Here is an 18835-nt window from a genome sequence, read left to right as displayed (position 1 = left end):
TGGTGATCCTTAGGTGTCCCTGGCGGACAGAAACTCCAAAAGTTGTTCAACACATATGTTCTTCTGCGTCTATATGAGGGGATTGCTATTTATCGAAAATCATATTGGACGGCTGCTGCGCCTCCTGCTGCTGCTCTCGCCGTTCCTGCTGCTGCTGCTGCTACTAGTTGCGCAGCAGCGTATTTGCAGCGTCCTTTGTTCCTTGAGCAGCAACAGAAGGATGGATAATGCCACTACAGTAGGGTGAGATGCAAGTAGGATGGTAGCCCAGGACATCGGGGGGCCCCCATGAGGGGCCCCCAGCAGCCAGTTGGGGCTTCTCGGCTGCGCCAATCCACCTTACTGACTCTCCTTTTATATGGCGTTTCTGCAACGCGTAAGTGGCGTCAGATCTTATAAGAGGCAGCAGGTGATAGCCACAGCTCTCTACCCAATTACCCTTCTGGGTCAACTGTGGCTACGCAGCCTCCTACCTTCCAGAGGCCCCCCGAGGGACTTCTTCGCGTGGTCTCTGAGAAGCTGCCGCATTAGCTGCGCTGGACCAAGTAACGCTTTAGTGGCAAGGCTTCATTTCTGGTAAGCACAAACGCCTCTTCGAAGGGACAAGGCGCACGGGATTCGGGGGCCCCGCTGAAGCACCAACGCTGGACGCAGTGCGGGCCCCAACTATACGAAAAAGAGCAAGGAAACTTTGCGCGTATTTCATGAACGAAAACTCACCAGAAAGATCTTCGGGGGTCCTTGGGGCCCCCAGAAACAGTGGATGCTACACGGGAGCTCTGCCGCGTCCAGCAAGCGTTTGCAACAACAGCGGCAGCAGCGGCAAGAAAGATGACAATAGCTGCAGAAACAAAGAACATGGAAAGAAGGGCCGGAATTGCTGTCCCTCTGCTAGCAACTGGTGGCTGCTGCAGCCACTGCTACTTCGGGCACAGCAAGTGTTCGCCGCAGTTGAGTTTGAACTACAGCAGACACTGAAGCAGCAGCAGCAGCATATTGCTGCTGCTTCTGTCAGAGATCTTCAAGCATTTGCTGATCTCCTTTCTTCCCTCGTCTGTAATCAGGACGGCCAAATTGAATTGCCGCGCAAGGAGGCTTTGGAAGGCCCCTTGATGGAGCAACACTGCGAGGGAGAAAAACTAAAAGCTTTCAGCAATGCTGCGGGCTGCTACTCAGAATCAACATCAGTGGCGACACGAGAAGAAGCAACAATATTCACGACAACTGGAGCGGCTGCGACGCCAGCATTTGCATTGCTGCCCTCATCTGAAAGAGCGACTTTGAATACTCTGGCCCGTAGACTGCACGGAAGTAAATCCCAAAAACAGCAGCAGCAAGGGCACTTTGACGAGCATGAGAATTCTCCCAGAAAATATCCGGTAGAGCATCGTCGGGAGATGGAGTTTCTTGGCAATCTACAAGGAGAGAAAAGGCGAAAGACCCCGGGCGATATGATTGAAACTTCAACAGACCAAGCCACGGCTGTTGCTCCTGCTGGTGCGGCCACAGCAACAGGTACGCATCAAAGCAGGCGAAAGCGTGGAAGCCATAGAGGTGAAGGCGGTACTGTAGCGACTGCGGTGCCGGGTACTGCCGAGAATGAAGCATTGGTTCAAATATCTACTGCTGTAACTTCAGGCGTTCCAGAGCCAACTGCCTCAGTGCCACCTCCTCCGCCTCCGCCTCCCCAAGGACCAGCAGTAATGACAGCGGCGCCCCCCACGACGCCTTCCACTGCTTTGTTCCCACCTCCTCCGCCACCTCCTCTGCTGCCTCCGAATTCCAGAGAGACCATCCTGACAACAGGAGGAGCAACAGCGAAGGACTCACGGCTGTCAAATGATAGCTCTATGGCTGTTCCGGGCTTATCTTCAGAGACTTTGGAGGCCTTGACGGGCCTTGACGAGAAGGAGAGAGAAGAAACGATCGCAATTCTAAATGCATTATCTTTACCGTCTCTCATGCCGCTCATCGAACAGCATAGAGTAGACCCTGTAGAACTCGCTGCAACGGGTGATCCAGTGGCCCCAGGAGCATCGGGCGATTCAGATCCAGAATTTTTGGGGGACAGTCTAAGAAGGTGTGACCGACAGCAGACGCAGGAGGAGCAGCAGCTGAAGCAGCAAAACCGGCAGCAGCGCCATTCGAAACAAAGCAGCAGAAGCGTAAACATACAAGAAGCTTCCCTTTCTTCTGCAGCACCTGGCGCGGCCCACTGCCGTGTGCAGGGTACCTCAAGCTTGTCTACCTTACGACCAGCAGAACTTCCTAGAGCTTCTGAGGGCTCTGACGCGGAGGAAGGAGAGATATCTGACTGTGGCTGTGAGGCGCCACCGGCTTTTGGCTCTTCCGTGGCACTTGGAAGTTCCCCTCAGGGGCAAGCCGGAGGGTTTGGCAAGGCGCAACAACACCAGCAGCAACTAGGAAGATCTTCAGCTCCAACTTCAGAGCAGGTTTCCTGCAACCGCAGTGATAGCAACTACAGGGGCGCGGATGACACAGAAGAGGTTCAAGACGTTATTTTAGGGCCATCAGTCTCCTGCCATCCCACTGTTGCACAGTGCGCAGGGCCTCCAGACCCGAGTCTGCTCGATGCTTTGATTGCTGCGAGGCCCCTGTCATCAGAGGCCGTTCTATCAAACCTTTACAGCTTGAAGAAGTGCGAGGCCGCCCGCCCGCAGCCGCAGACTCAAAGAAAGCAGAAGAGAAGGACACAAGAGGCACAACAGCGGCATCGCCAGAGGTGGGCTGAAATCCAGCACAGAAGGGCTCAAGCAGCAGCCAAGAGGCAACAAATGAAAGCAAGCGCCCTTGGAAGTGAAGAAAACGTCGAGCACCCATATTCCAAGTCCCCGCTGCAGCCTTTGACACCCTTTACTCCATACTAGTAACCGAGATCGGCAAATACTAAGCCTTTGAGTCAGAAACCGTATCCACGCCTCCGCATTCGTCCTCTAGTGTTGGGGAGCACTTCTCGTTTTCTTCTGTTGTACCGACTTCTCGGCGAGACATCGCTCAGCTTGCGGCATTTCTGACCGCAAAACGCTGGCTGAGAAAGCCGCTTCCTTCTGCTTTCAAGGAGCTTTCTCGGTTTTTAGAGCTCTGCAGGTCATTTTTAATTTTACTTATGGGCAACAGACATACAGCGAACTCGCTTGCATTCATCTGTGCCTTTTCAAGTGTTTGTTGATTGGCTAGCTTTCATGCAGTTTGGGACTTTGGCTGCTAGTTGCTAACTCGGAGCTTCACAGTGGCAGAGACTTCGCGCTGCTGTATATGAATCACGTCTACACGCAGGAGACAGCCTTGTGAGTGGAACGCCGCAAGAAAGAATTTGGGGAACTGTCAACAACAACAGAGGTTGCCTGCATATCATTTTTTAAGTTGCATGTACCGACCGCAGCAGGTGTAGGGAATACTCATTCTTCCGCTCTGTGTTACCAGGCCGAACAAGGACCTCTTCAGTGTGGGAAAGTACGGTAAAGGACCCCCAGGTAGTCGTTTCCTAGCTTCTTCTTTCTGGTTACCTGAGAGGCAGTGCTATCTTGAGTAATTCAGTGAGAGAGGGGGCCGGTTGCAGTCCGTCGTAATCTAGGTGGTTAGGATACGCGGCTCTAACCCGCGCGACCCGGGTGCGAGTCCCGGAGGCGGAATGGTGGTTTTGGTCCGCTGGAATACGTCATGTTGTTAGTGCTGTAGCAAAAACAACACGAAAGTGTATTACCGATGGTTACCGCCTCTACATTTCACTAGAGCAGTTGTACGTCTGAAAAGAAAACACGACCAATTTTTGTAAAATTCCCCGGTCACCTAATATTGAGCCTTTGGAGTTACCAATGCCACAGGCAAAAGACTTGAACAAGTCGCTCTTTTGAAATTGAAACCGCCCGTTTTTTCACGATCGTTATGTTCTACTGTGACGTTGTTAGCCTAGCCAAAGGACTAACCAATGCGGCTTGAACCACTGAGGCCCAGACGATTCTGGGCCTCCTCAGTAGTTCAGGCCACGTTAGATTTTTTTTACGAGAAGTCGCACTGGAGTCGCACTGACTAGTCCTTTGGCTAGGCTAACAACGTCACAGTAAAACATAACAATCGTGGAAGAACGGGCGATTTCAATTTCAAAAGAGCGACCTGTTCAAGTTTCCTTGGCCTTGGCATTATCTCTATTACTGTGCCGAAGGAAGGCACGCCTCTAACATCACTTGCTTTCATGCGTGAGCGCCTGCATGCTTGTGGACGTGGTCCCTGTGTAATTTGATTGCTTACAAAAGTGTTTGTGAGGCAACTACATTAAGCCACAGTCTAATGTGTCCAAGAGCTACACCTGACATCTCTACAAAAGCGACACTCCTGCGTCTTCTAGACTTCCAAGTGATTTATTCTGATTTGGCAGAAATGTTCACAACGATGTGAATGGTAAGCTGTGTTTAGGAAGCTAGGCTCGACGAAGAGTGCGGCTAGCAGGGTCAAAATGCGCGATACGCCCAAACCCTTGCTCTTTTTTACTAGACAAGGTCCGTTGTCGTCTAGCTCGGTTTTACATGAACCATATTCTGCAGGTGCCATGTGGGAAGTCAAACAAGATAACAGGGTAAGACATTACGGGCCTCTTTTGCACAGTCTGCACCATAAGACGTTGGAATGCGGCCGTAAGCAAACAAAGCAAACGTATTTCTACTTTGGAAGAAACGCTCACTCCCAGCCAAAGAGAATGCCCTTCCCGGCACTCAAGTTGGTTCTCGTGTTTCCAGTTGAGAGTAAACCCTCCGTCTTGGCTTCGTGAGAAGGTTAGACGAACCACACCACGGGTAGCTGCATGCCAGTCAATTAGCAGCACTGGATGATTTTGCCTTTTGGCGATATTCCATACGCTTTTCTAGCAGGTAACTCACCAGCTAAGCTAAGACTTTATAGCCTTCCCACTAATAACGTGGTACACACTGAAACAAATAATTATTGCCGTTGTGAGGATATGAAGAAGCGCATCCACGAAGGCGAACGGAATTACTAGGGGTGGCTTCAAAACAGGTGACTCGACAATGAGTCTGTTGCAAATTAGGTCAGTTCTCGTGAGCTTGACGGCCTTATGATTGCACGTAAGAAACACGCTCCTCGATTGCCTGTTCTTCCGCATAACAGAAAGGACGGCAGCGACATCCACGGCATTAATCTCAGTACTATCCTCCATGTCGAGCTCTCTACATGCTCTCATTGTTGCGAATCTCTTCGTTAATCTCATGGTGCGTTTGATTATCTGCCCGACTCTTTCTTGTCCTCTAATGCCGAATAGTAATATGGACAAACAGCAAACTGCCGTGCCATTTCTAGCAGAATAGAATCAACGGAACGCTATCCTCTAGTCAGCCCAAATGAATTGCCACATTCGGTTACATCATCGCGCTTCACTAGACGATTTCCATCCTGTTCTTGGAATAGGGGCAACATGCCTTTTCTCGACTTTTGGCCTCCTGTATGCGGACAACACCGTGCTGAGATAAAATATTTGGGCGGAAAACAGTACCTCGCTCCATAGTACCCTCGATTGGTAGTGGTCATCTACTATCGCGCGGTTGCCACATAATCTGGCGTTATCTATGCGTTGCGCATTCGAGGGCAAAACTTTTGAGCAGTGAACTTTTCGTCGTAGGCGTATTTGCTCACGTGTCAATGGAAATGCAATCCTGCTGTTCTTCAAGCCACCAAGCTTCGCTCACCGTTACTACTCTCCATAAGAACGTTGAAGTGCAGCAAATTCTTAATGCAGACAACGAAGCGACAGCAAATGAACAAAAATTACGGTTATGAACGCATTGGACGGGGCCGGGTTAGTTGAGACTGTATGGGCCCCACAGATCAGCCTCCTGGCGCCCTAGCATTTGCTCGGCGCCGTGAGACAGTTAAAGACGCAAGGTGTAATTAGGAAGTTGCCGAAAGGCACATGGAATCAGCGTGTGGTGAACGCTGCCATACAAGACTCTGCCCGGTATTCTGTGTGTCCCGGCAGAGCTACCATGCAAAACATTGAATGTCTAAGGAATATGTGTGGCGGGGGGCGCCGTCAAGGCGCAACGAGCAGGAGCCCCCTTCTTCAGCAAGCAAATTCGCTCCAGGAGGCCTCCATGTACATTAAAGCATGTAAAATGCGAAAGGGAATTGAAAACAACAAACGCGAACCAGGAGCTCTCACTGCATGTGCTCTGCAGAGGCACATAAATGTCCTGTGCTTGTGCAACGATATAGATCCCTATTCACGCACGGGAATAGAACCACACAAACAAAAAACAGATCCCTCGGCAACCTCCAGGCTCCCACCGGCTGTCAGGCTAAAACTCCACCGTACAAGAGATTTAGCACATAGTACAGCGCCGAAGTAACCCTGTACAAAGGCTACTTTCCAAATAATTAACTCCCGCAAAAATCGCCTCTTATCGATCCCAGCTGAAGGTGGACTAAGTAGGCACACTGCCACCTCCAAAAGTTTAGCCGCAATGACAAACGCAAATATTGTATCTTCAGCACCCCGATCCCCGCTTTGGTGTGCACTTGTTGTCCCTCTTGCACCTGAGGTGCAAACTCTACGCTCAAACACTCGGCGTCTCGACGGTCGAGCGCCGGGGGGCACATACTTCCCCTTCTCGACTGCACAAAAAAGCCGAGTTAACAATTGACAAGTGCAGGTGAGCTAGGCGCAGCTTGGTGTCCCCTCCGTCTTGACAACAGGAAAAAGCAATCCCTCTGGGGTCTCCGTGAGTGGCGCATGCTGCTGCCGCTTGTACTGCCGAATACTTCTTCGCCTGTTGCTGTTGCTGTTGTTGCTGCTGCTGCTACGGCGGCGGCTTGTGACACAACTGCGTGAGCTATCGGTGGCGTTTTCATTTCCTATCCGACACCCAGATCCCACACGATTCCCATTTTGGTGTTCGAGCTGTTCTATGTGGTCCCTCAAAACTGCATGTTCCTCAAGCCACTGGCTATACTTAGGGGAACTTGCTTTAAGAATTCGGTGAAGCATCTGCACCTTGGAGTGAATAAGTTTGCTGTCGGCAACAAGATGTTTCTGTTGACTTGCTGAGAGCAGCAACTTTCGCTGCACGTGAGTCACTTGATCAGCTGACCGAATCGCCGTTTCCAGGGTGGAATTTAGCTCGTCAGAAAACGACGGACTGAATTTAAAACAGCACAAATTAAGACACACAGCGAATCGTTATAAGAGACCTCAACGAAAAGAGTAACAGACACCAATCCTACATACTTTTTGTAGCACTCTCCTCGTTACATGAAAAGTGCAGGAGCGCTTATTACACTCCTGGCTCAAAACTAAATTAGGAAGATGGCTAAATACTGTGGGCGACAGTCACTAGTTCACACTTACTTGTCCGTCACAAGATCCCGCAAAGTCGCGCAGTATTTACCCAACTCTCTCGTGAGTCTGTCATAATCAGACGCAAATCCCTGTGTATCCTGCGTTCCTGTGGGCTGCGGCATGGCCCACGCTGAGTTTGAGGACGCGGTAGTCCCATCCTGCGAGACTCCATAAGTAGCTGGGTTCGGTAGTGAAAAAGGAAAGGATGGCCCGCAATACAAAGGAAATCCCGCAGAAGGAACTGCACTGACAAAGCTGCCGTTCCCTGCCTCGGGGCTAGTGGCTAAATGAATTGGTGAAACAGAATGCGACGTTAAGCCTGTAGGCGTTTGTGGGTTTTCCAGTGACGGCGAGCAAAGGTACGAACCGAAGTACGACGCCGCAAGCGAAGTCGGGTCTTGCACCCCAGACAGCATGTCTCCCACCTCTCCATCCTGAGGAGCTCCCAACAAATGCAGGGCAGCTGCCCCACTGGGATCAGCCCACCCGTCAGTCCCTGCTGTACTTAGCCGGTCCGCACACGGAACGGTTGCGTGCTCAGGAGTGCTTCCCGGCTGCAACAGAAGCAGCTGCTGCTGCGCCGCTGCAACGGAGTGCGGCCCTGGAAGATAAGCATCTGTGAGAAATGGCAGAGATGGGAAGGCGGATGATCCGGCTGTAACCGAGTTTCGGGCCAGAGGAACTTCCATTGCAGGTTGCATGGCGAGGAAAAAAAGAATCAAATGGCTAGTTAGCGGCAGGCAACGCCGCGACCGCCAAACGGATATGCTGCTCTTCACAAAGCTTGAGGTCGGAAGCCTCCTACTCAACTGAAGAGGCCCGCTTCAGTACTCAACGTTCTTCGCAGCAAAATGAAGGGTGTGTGTGGGGGTGATTCTCTAATGCGGAACGGAAGCATGCGGCTAATCGCCACACTCTAAGCCCTTCAAAGAAGCTCAGAGTACAGTATACTGGCCATCCAATGGCGTGAGACTCCCTTATAGATGCTTCTGAATTCAAGAGGAAAGGCAACAACACTTCTCCCGTCGAACGTTCCTGGCGACTGCAAAGCCAGCCCGGCACGGGCAAGTTGCAGTGCACAGAGGTGGGCTCACTAGCTCGTAGAGCTGAAGGGGGTAAGTCTAGGCATAAGGCAGATAGTTTAGGGAGAACCAGAGGGGACAAGATGGGGGCGGCGCTGCACCCCAAGTCTCCCCGCAAGTAAGAGATACGTAAGAAGCCTACAGTTCAAGGAAGGAGCCTGGAGAGTATAAGACACGAAAGACTGGATGTGGGGCCAGAGATAATGGCTCCGAAGGCAAAGGTACAGGAACAAACGTACCAAGACAGGCCATGAACGAATGAATAGTGACAGAGGGAGAAAGGGTTGAGACTGCCAGAGCACAACACAGCTGGAGTCCACAATTAGAGGTCAGAAACAGATCAAAATAACATCTGGAATTCCAAAGATAGGGACATTGAAGTGCTTTTCGCCCACTTGTTCAACCCCTCTGGAAGCTCTTAGCTTGCACTGCCGAACGCGCTAGGCGTGCCTTCGGGAGTGTCACTGCATCGTAGTCTGGAGCACTTTTCGGAAACAATCACAAAATAATAAAGGAAATGCAATAGATATCAAAATGTCCCGCAGAAACGAGAGCTGTGTCGCGCTTCATGGACAGTAGGCGCGAGAAAGGAGCAGCTGCTGCCAGAGGCACCCCTTGTTGGCGGGTGGGGCGCGACCGTTTCTTCTCACACAGAAAAGTTAATCATGTATCGATAATTGCCTAATTTTCTGCCTCGAAAAACAGGAAGGTCTTTGCTAGCCATCGTATTTGCATGGAAATTCCCTCCTCTTAGAGGAATCCTGCGCCTCCCCCCCCCCCAAGAGGCGAAAGTCGCCCCAAGTCTGAAACAAACGTACACCTCTTGAGGTGTACGTACACAACTCCATGATAAGTCCTTCGATGTAATCGAAATACACAATTTTTGAAGTCAGTTCAAAGACATTTTGGTACTTGGGTGTTGGCGAGTGATAGTCCCTTTCATCCCGTGTGCCGGTGTCCGCCGGGCACGCGGCTGACAACTGGCTTCGCAACGGAGCGTTGGTCACCAGTACTTAAGCAAGAAAAAATTGCTGGTAAAAATGATGTTGTCATTAATTGTGGCTGTGGAAAAGAAAAACCGGCAGAAGGATTAGGTAGATGCTGGGGTGTACTCACAGTGTTCACTGCAGCCGCCACTGCGTCTGCCGAGTTTTTCGTCGCTGGAGACTCAACACTCTTAAGAAACAATTACTTAATAAAGTTCTAATTTTATAAATCCTGTTAAAGATTGAGGTTTTCAGCAACGCCACTCAGTCCCATGAAATACTTCAGATAGGGCTGGTACGACAAAACCTACATCTCAGCAACACATTGCGTACTTGAATAACTGAGTAGCTGGCCAGAAAATCGCCCCAAAAGCTGCACTTTAGCCTTCATGCATGCTGAAATTGAAAGGATGAAGGTCGAGTAACCCTGTTGCTGTGAACTGACGGCAGCGGGGAGCGATGCTCACTGTTTGTAGGGCACGTGTGATGTTAGAACACTGCGCTCCCATTTTGTATAGCTGCGGGTAGACAAGGCGAATGTGCTCGTTTAATGAATGCAGTGTGTTGGTTGTGCGCTGGTGCCCAACTGTAAACTTGCGGGAGGGCGTGACCTGGAGATAGGGTCCTAGTTCCATGGCGGTGGGGAACGATGTACAGCGTTTCTGCTACACATTTGAGTTTACAGTTTGTATAGCACTTTATAAAGCTTCACATGAACAAAACGATTTTCTGTTACCTGAAGTATTCTCATTATGCACTAGCGCACTCCAGACTTGGGTGTGCATGAGCCACGAAGAAGTAATGGCCAGATAAAACTAAAATGCTGAGTTGTAGGCCTGCAGAAAAAAGAAAAGCCTATTCTTCCTTCTTTACTCAAGAAGTTGAATTCGGATGAATAGAAAAGGGCTTCATTCACGTCCTTCCTTACTGTAGATCATTCCCGCAGATTATCAATAACCAGCAGTATCACGTGAACAGGTGGACAGCTTTCTACAAGTGAAGTGTTTAGATGTGCCCAAGAGTATATATACAGCTATACCACAAGTGCTCCGTCACCGGGAACCACCATCAGTGAAACTCCGCTACAACCGAAGTACTCATATGTGCGCAAGAGTATATATACAGCTAAACCACAAGTGATCTGTCACCGGGAACCACCATCAATGAAATTTCGTGAGGCCTAACAACTCACTCCTGATGTCCCTGTTGTGCCAAATGAGTATCTTTGTACGCTGCCACACAACTAACTAATGATGTCCCTGCTCTGTCAAATTGGTATCTTTACACGCTGCCACTTTTTATTAGAGATGGCTTTGTAATGATAATGCAGTATCACGGGTCATTTCAAGCATGCGTATATTGGCTTATGTAGTGCACAGACACTACAATAAAGCTTGCTGGTGACCGTGAGAAGACAGCTAGCTGGCGACCTACAAGAGGTCAAAACGCTGAACGAGGAGAGGACCTTCTTAGTAGCATCGAAGCAAGGCAGTTTATCAGCAAATTAGCCGGTAAAAACTAGACGTGTCTGTGAATACCTGGAGATTGGGGCTGGCGATAGCCCCGGCACCGGTGCAGGCCTCCTCCCCACAGGGACAACCAGGCAAGAACCCTGAGTGGGGAGACTTTCAAGAAAAATGGATTTAAGGACGTGAGAAGATGACTACACTCAATGATACATTTTGTATTTATTTCATAAGAGATGCGTCGAAGGTAGAAGGTTTTCCATAGGCCCCTATTCTTGGGCCAGGTAGCAGCGTAGTCGCAGCAGTAGGCGCTGTGCACTACACTTCATCTCCACGTGCACGAACAATTTGTGCGCTTTCTTGGGAGCCCATATGTACATTTAACTACGGTATAGTGCTGTGATCTGCCTTGGTTGGAGTGCATTATATCTCTTTCTAAACCCACATGTTCTCTGCTCAACATACCAGGCCAACTAGTTTGTGTATTTGCTGTTTCTGCCTCCCTGATATGCGGCACTTTGCCAATCTCGGCGCCTCGCAGATAGCGGATTAAATCAGTTGAAGTCCTCGTTGACTGCATTTCCTGACTAAGGGACATTGGACGGGTTACATCAGATTCGAAAGTCTTGAAAGCCAACAGCGCGTTCTTGGACGCCGCAATATTTTTGGCCGCATGAGCCTGCCGGCACAGGGCCAAGATGTTGTTGTTGAAGGACTGTGGTTTGGAGCCACAATAATTCTACAAAGTTGCCTCTCTGCCTCTAAATGCGGTACCGAAACTACTACTCCGAAACAATTTCAAGCTACACGGATCTTCGAGAGTGAAACCTGTACTGGTAATATCCAGTCGTTCTGAAGGCGCTCTGATTGATAGTTTTGAAGGTCCAGCACGCAGAAAACCAGGCTTGGCAATGCTCTGGTTGCGTAAAAGTGTGAAAATTTGTCTCACTTTTATTTAAATATCAAAATTTAAAGTCTACCGTTTTACTGTCTTTTCCGTATGCGGCTATCTGCACTGAACTTCCAGCCACAATGCCGATGCCGAGAGCTTCCTTTAACCCGACTACTCGGACCCTTCAGCTTTGTTCCTCTGCACTCGCGATGAAGAAAGAATAAATAATATAGTAACCTGGAGTTCCGAAGGTTATGCTGAATGCTAGGAACGATGCTGAGCTAACAATTAGAAACGCTGCTATGTGGTGGCTCTTAAATATGGCTAGCCGCGCTATTTCAACAAACAGTAGTGAACATGGTCTCATGCAGACCAAGCTAAAATCTTGCTCATAAAATGCGCTTAATCTCAAAATACTTTAATTACATCTATTGAGGGAAACGCGAGAATTCTGAAAGGCACTGAGCGGCAATTTGTCCTTGTGCTAGAGCGTTCTGAAAGATAAGTCATTTTGCTCGTTTGGCTGTGAGCTTCTGATCACACGCTGGAGTGTTTCTCTTGAGGTTTTTGTTTTCAAGATTTGCGTAACATGCCGGCCATTCATTTTAAAATTTCGAAAGTTAAGGCGTTTATTGGTGCCCTTTGTCGTCCCGGGCCCAAAGTCTTAGGCACAATTACATTAGTGCTGCTCATCCGGGCGAACCACGAAAGTTGTATTGGGTGGCTACGCAAATCTGAATAAGGCCCTCTACAATACAAAATTTCTGCATCAAATACATAGGACAGGGCTTTGAAGCCTGATACAGACCCTGCTCGGTCCGCTACAGTGGCGGGGTTTGGGTGTGGCTGCGTTGCAGTTACGGGCAAGAATTTTGTGCACGCTAGTGGAACAAGCGTTATAAACAAATATCGATTCTATTTAAGGTATTCGCTGACCCTCCCAGATTTTGACTATAAGTATTTTGCCTTTGCTTAAGTGTGTACTGTAGTCGTGTAGGGTGTTAAGATTGCAGATTGGACAGCAGTTGTAGTGAGCAGGCACTACAATATCGCTTGCTGGTCACCTTAAGATAGCGAGCTGGTGACCTTCATGAGGTTAACACGCTGAACGGAGACAGGAACGTCTTAGTAGTAACGAAGTAAGGCAATTTATTAGCAAATTAGCATATGTAAACTAGACGTGTCTGTGAATAGCTGAAGATTGGGGTTGGCGATAGCTCCGGCACGGGTGCGGGCCGCCAGCCCCCAGGGCCCCAGGGCCAAGGAGGCAAGAACCCTGAGTTGGGGGCTTTCAAGGAAAATCGATTTCAGACATGGAAAAATGGCTGCTATTATTGATATTTGTGTATTTGTTTCATGAGAGATGCGTCGAAGACAGAAAGTTTTTCATAGGGCGCCCTATTTGTGGGCCAGGCAGCAGCGTGGTTGCCGCTGAAGCTGCTGTGCACTACGTTTGGGGGCTGATCCGCAATGAAATTTTTTTTGCGGGCCTGAGAGTAGAAACACTTTGGCTAAATGATTCACAGCTAGGCATCTTAGTTCGGTAAGGGATGCATTTACACAACGGACGCGTTATCGGCCCCACACAACAGGAGACTTCTACAATGCCAGTAAGCAAAATGCCGAGCAGGACACTGGCCCATCATCGTCATACTACTCCGAAACCGACCGTGGCAGAGCAGCCGCATGGGCATAAAAAGGCGCCCCCACAGGTGATACCTATGGCCAATGTTATGGCAGGGGACAGTCCCTTCGCCACGTGGGACCAATTCCAGTCCGCTATGCGTGTGATAAGAACTGTTATAGGCGGGACCGGGGAATGGGGCGCAACGTTTCCCATACTGCCAGAAGACAGCAGCACTATGCAGGCCTTTTTGCTGTGCATCGAGCGCCGGTGCACCCAGATGGGATTGGAGCCGCGAAAGTGGGGAAGCGCAGTTGTTGACCACCTTTTGGGCCCGGCTCTAACGTAATGGATGTATCTACGGCGAATTATCGACTAAGCGACTGGGCGACGGTACAGCGCAGGCCTTTGGAGCGGTTTAACAAAACGATGTCGCAGAGTCAATTGTTAACGGAGTTGGCTAAACTACTGTTGAATGGTAACCCGAAGGAATACACGGACCAGTTTGCGGCTGTAGCGGAGCGTGGTTTGGGGGTCGCCCCCGACGAATTCGCTGCCTACTACTGCACCGGATTACTGACAGACCTCCATCTTCTAGTCACCAATAACGGGCAGTTGAATTATCAGTCGTGGGAACAAGCGGCGACAACCGCAGCACGCCTCTACGAGCCCAAGCAGAGCGTGCTAGAGCTCCGAGGAAGGACCAGTCGAGCCATTAGAGCTGCTATCCAAGCTAATGGGCCCCGTCGGCGCCAGAAAACCGAAAATCGACCTGGAGGAACCCACGGAAACTGCTATGAGTGTCAGGGTCGTGAACATCCGGCACGCGTCTGCCCCAGCAAGGGAGAACGTACCAAACGTCCAGGGGAAACCTGCAAGAAGTGTGGCGGTGTGGGACACTATGCTCGTGACTGTCCTACATACGAATGAGGCTGTGCCGAGCCGGAAAACAGGAGCAGGAGGCAGCCCACACGTCCTAGCACTGAGAAAACGGAACGATTAAACAAGGGGGCCTAGGCGTGGTTGGAGACGAGCGTTCTAGGCAGCCATGACAAAGGGCTGATGTGTGCGGTAGCGACAGGACCTAATGCCATTTCAGTCTCCCTAGAGAGGGGGAACCGCCTCCTCAACACGGTAGAGGGAAACAAAATGAGCGATGAGGACGTGCAGGGGACTCAGCCCCCTTCAGAAGCGCGGTTGGAGTCTGGGCCGGTGCCGATGCGGAGTGAAGAAGCTCCGTGCGAGAAGGCGAATAGCAGCGGGAAATCTGCAGAAGCGACAGAAGAAGACTGCAGACCAGAAGCGATAGAGACTATGCCGCACTGGTGGAGGGAAACTAGTACGAAGGAGTCCTCCAACCAAGGAGGAGCCTTGTGCTACGTGGGTGCAACAGCGGTATTTCGCGTTGAGCTTGCAGGAACTTCATGCGAGGCACTTTTAGACGCAAGCGCTTCGAGAAGTTTCATTAACCCTAAAACAGTCGCACGATTGCAGCTGAGGGTGCGAAGACTTCCAGAAGAGCATAGGTTCACTGTAGCTACAGGTGAACAATTACGCATTGATCGAGTTGTGACGGGGTTGACGACGCAATGTGGACACGCACGCCTTTCCGGGGACTGCTTAGTGGGACCCGTTCCCTATGATTTAGTCTTGGGTTTGGATTGGCTGACTGAACATAAGGTGGCCTGGCATTTCCAGTCCTACAAGCTCCGGACCTATGTGAATGGCCAGTGGTGCGAGTTACCGGTTGTTAGGACTGATGACGCAAAGCTGCAAGCTGACAATCCCATGGTAGTCCACCGAAGGACCCCGGCAGAGCAATCATATGAGATATTGGCCAAACAAAGTGGCGGGTATGTCAGCGGAGGAGGCAGCTATATTCCTACGCCCACCACGTAAAAGGTATAAGTCCCATGCAAAGACTAAGGCGAAGGCACCGATCACACCGCTCATTCGTCAGGCGGCGGCTGACACGAAGAATCTCAGGGCACCATTGCACGGTTTGCATCTCATACTGGCTTTGCTCTAAGCCGGTTCGGCGGTGCCCCTAGAGTTCTCGGATGAATGGCAAGGTGCGCGTTGCTGCGCGTTAATTGGGAATCAACCTACGTCCTCCGGCTGGGGTAGTCCTTTTGCCTCCACCGCCTTGACGGCAGCGGAGGGTGAAGAGGAGTCGCCCTGGCCTATGGCAAAACTCGAGCACACTCTGTTCGAAGAATGGATAAATTCGACAGAGGCGCAGGCGATTCCATGTGAGATTATCCAGGTGTTGCAGGAGTATCAAGCAGTCTTTCCCGATAACTTACCTGAAGGATTACCGCCGAAGCGCCCTCATAATCACCATATCCTACTGGCCCCTGGTAAACTTCCAGCGAAATCTGCGATATACCGTATGACCCCAAATCAGCTCACATTCCACAAACAGGAAATAGCTAAATTATCGGACATTGGTTGGATTGGACCAGCCTATTCGCCTATTTGCTCTCCTACGATCATGGTAGACAAACGTGATGATGACTCCGGGGAGCGGAAGAGGCGCACGGTTGTTAACTACGAAGCTCTAAATGCCCTTACGATAGCCCCAGATTTTCCACTACCTCCCATTCAAACCATTCTGGAGATTCTAGGAGGCGCCAAGTATTTTTCCACTTTGGACCTTGAAGCAGGACTCCATCAAATACGTATGGCTAAGGAAGACTGTTGGAAGACGGTTTTCCGTTCCGTTCTAGGGCTATTTGAATATCGAGTTATGCTCTTTGGCCTTAAGGGTGCTCCAGATACGTTTCAGGCCAACATTAATGCCTATCTACAGCCTTTATTAGGACAGAGTGTTTTTGCGTACCTAGATAATGTACTTATTTATAGTTTCGACATCTCTGGACACGTTTCCCTCCTGCGATAATTCCTAAGTATTTTTCTTAGATATCAACTCTACCCAAAATTCCGCAAATGCAAGTTTGCATGGCAAACAAATATATATATGGGTTTTACCATTTCTGCTTTGAGGATCAAACCTGCAGAAGACAAAATCGAAGCCATACGGCATTGGCCCGAGGTGCTGGAGAATGACACGCAGATCTGCCAGTTCCTCGGTACCATAAATTACTACCGTATGTTCATGGGACCTGATTATGCCGACGTCGCTCGGCCGCTAGTTGATCTTACGCGTAAAGACGTTAGTGTGAATTGGACAGAACTTCACAAGCAAGCGGTGCGGTAGCTCAAACAGCAATTAATCGATTTCATTACATTACAAGTCCCTGACACCACGAAATCCTTCGAGTTAAACACGGACGCCTCTGGTTATGCGATCGGAGCAGTTCTGGAACAGGACGGCAAGCCCGTGGGCTTTCTCAGCCAAGCCATGAACCCCTCTCACCTATGTTCAAGGAGCGCGCAATCAAGTGGCTGATGTCTTGTCTCGCCGTCCTGGTCTTTCTAACACCTGCTCGTATGAAGCATTGCGATGGCCGCAAACGGTTTTGCCTCAATGTGATTTCTGCCCAGTGCTCTGACACCTGCGATGGCCGCAAACGGTGTTGACGCAATGTGATTTCTGCCCAGTGCTCTGACACCTGCTCGCATGAAGCATTGCGATGTCCGCAAATGGTGTTGACGCAATGTGATTTCTTTGTAGGGAGCACGAAAAACGGGACACTAAAACGTAGGGCCGCAGGTGCTTCGATTTGAAGGCCGGAAACGGCTCCAGCGGCTTCCGCGCTTGAAAAAGAGCCAGGATGTGCGGCGGTATCCCGATCGCCGCCATCTTCGCCGCCTCAACGCCCCCACGCTCTTGCCCGATCCTTTCCCCTATCCGGGCAGCCAGCCGGACACAGTGCGGGCCGTTTTGACGTCAACTAGAATTCTTTTTCCGTCTATTTTTGTGCCATCTGCTTTCTTGTAAGCTTCTTTCATGTCTCTATCGCGCTCGAACTCGACGAAGGCGCAGCCGCGGGCGCGGCCGGCGGTGTCGAGGACGACGCGGACGCGGCGGACGGTCCCGTAGGCTTCCAGCTCACGGCGGAGTTTCTTTTCCGAAGTTTCGTAGCTGAGCTTCCCGACGAAGAGAGTCGAAAAAGAGTTCCCCTTGATGCGGGGGTCCTCGACGGGCTTGTAGGCGGCCACCTGCTGCTGCTACTGCTGCAGCACCTGCAGCAGCAGCAGCGGGTGGCCCGCCGAGTTCCCGGATTTGCACATCACCTATGTTGAAGGAGCGCGCAACCAAGTGGCTGATGCCTTCTCTCGCCGTCCCGGTCTTTCTAACACCTGCTCGCATGACACACCATCAGCACCCCTGATGCTTGCAGTAAAACAAGCGAGTGCAGCTCCTCGCACTCGTGGTCGGTCTGCCAACTACAGGGTCTCGCTGGAATTCGTTCGCTACGACCCAGACGATGCAGCATGCCGTCTGTACTTTCGCCTTCGCCGCCGGAACCCATTCTAGAAGTGGCACACCCTACCCCTACAACGAAGACACCAGCTGACCCTCCTGATGTGCGCAAATGGCCGCACGCTTACTCGAAGTGTCCCGCTTTTCGCGCTCCCTACAAAGCCGCAGCAAACCAACCGGGAGAAGCTCTGCAGATAGAGCTTCGTAATCGCCAATTCACCTTTCGTTACGTGCAGTCTTACCTGCACATCCGCGTTCATGGACTGTGGCGCCTCTGCGTCCCACCATTCCCTGAGTTCCTTACTCAAGTTCTGCATTCACATTACGACCATGTCACAGCCGGCCATCGTGGCCAGAAAAAGACCTTTGGGGCTCTCAGCAAGCACTACTACTGCGCGCCTACACTACTGCTTATGTTGAATCATGCACTCACTGTCGAGCGTCAAAGTCCCTTAACCTGAAACCTGCAGGCCTTCTTCAACAGCTACTCATCCCTTCGCGTCGATGGGCACACGTGAGTCTTGACTTTATCACAGATCTTCCCCTCACAACGACAGGGCACGACTTGATTCTCGTGATGGTCGACTCCCTCAGCTGAGCAAGATGGTTCATTTCGTTCCTGCAAAGAAGTCATTCACAGCAGCAGGCAGCGTAGAGCTTCTCGCGGACCGTCTCATCCGCTACCACGGATTTCCAGAGGTACTCATATCGGACCGCCACCTCCGCTTCCAGTCGGATCTCTGGCAACAACTCTGTAGCCGCTTTAACATCAAACGGCGCATGCCCTCGTCCTGCCATCCGCAAAGCAACGGTCAAACCGAATGGATTAGCCGTACAATGGAGCAGATGCTTCGTACCTACATGCAATCTGACGAACGCGAGTGGGAGCGTTTGCTCCCGGTCCTGGAACTTGCTTACAACTCAACAAGTCATTCCTCCACCGAGCTCTCTCCCTTCGAGGTCATGATTGGCTAGAATCCGCTGACTGCTGCGAACCTTCATATTGTAGGCGCGTTAGCTCCTACACTG

General features: G+C 50.7%; 5 protein-coding genes across 5 annotated transcripts; 3 read left to right on the top strand and 2 right to left on the bottom strand.

Moving 5' to 3' along the window:
- Positions 1 to 704: 704 nt before the first annotated feature.
- ENH_00066290 (hypothetical protein, conserved) lies at positions 705 to 2888 on the top strand (the record flags this gene model as incomplete). Its single annotated transcript, XM_013582240.1, has 1 exon — positions 705 to 2888. One exon carries the CDS (start codon positions 705 to 707, stop codon positions 2886 to 2888), a length of 2184 nt encoding a protein of 727 aa, XP_013437694.1.
- A 3797-nt stretch (positions 2889 to 6685) lies between these two features.
- ENH_00066280 (hypothetical protein, conserved) lies at positions 6686 to 8067 on the bottom strand (the record flags this gene model as incomplete). Its single annotated transcript, XM_013582239.1, has 2 exons — positions 6686 to 7166; positions 7376 to 8067. 2 exons carry the CDS (start codon positions 8065 to 8067, stop codon positions 6686 to 6688), a joined length of 1173 nt encoding a protein of 390 aa, XP_013437693.1.
- A 5778-nt stretch (positions 8068 to 13845) lies between these two features.
- ENH_00066270 (OSJNBa0042F21.10 protein, related) lies at positions 13846 to 16636 on the top strand (the record flags this gene model as incomplete). Its single annotated transcript, XM_013582238.1, has 4 exons — positions 13846 to 14305; positions 14498 to 14800; positions 15447 to 16184; positions 16437 to 16636. 4 exons carry the CDS (start codon positions 13846 to 13848, stop codon positions 16634 to 16636), a joined length of 1701 nt encoding a protein of 566 aa, XP_013437692.1.
- Positions 16637 to 17226: 590 nt separating this feature from the next.
- ENH_00066260 (hypothetical protein) lies at positions 17227 to 18123 on the bottom strand (the record flags this gene model as incomplete). Its single annotated transcript, XM_013582237.1, has 2 exons — positions 17227 to 17469; positions 18049 to 18123. The coding sequence occupies 2 exons, from the start codon at positions 18121 to 18123 to the stop codon at positions 17227 to 17229; spliced, it is 318 nt and encodes a 105-aa protein (XP_013437691.1).
- Positions 18124 to 18409: 286 nt separating this feature from the next.
- Positions 18410 to 18781, top strand: ENH_00066250 (hypothetical protein; the record flags this gene model as incomplete). The annotated part of the gene is made up of 1 exon (XM_013582236.1): positions 18410 to 18781. The coding sequence occupies one exon, from the start codon at positions 18410 to 18412 to the stop codon at positions 18779 to 18781; it is 372 nt and encodes a 123-aa protein (XP_013437690.1).
- Positions 18782 to 18835: the final 54 nt, after the last annotated feature.

This window comes from Eimeria necatrix, genomic scaffold (genome assembly GCF_000499385.1).
Source record: "Eimeria necatrix Houghton genomic scaffold, Enh_scaff60, whole genome shotgun sequence".
Taxonomy (NCBI): Eukaryota; Apicomplexa; class Conoidasida; order Eucoccidiorida; family Eimeriidae; genus Eimeria; species Eimeria necatrix.
This window is presented reverse-complemented; position numbering and strand designations above follow the sequence as displayed.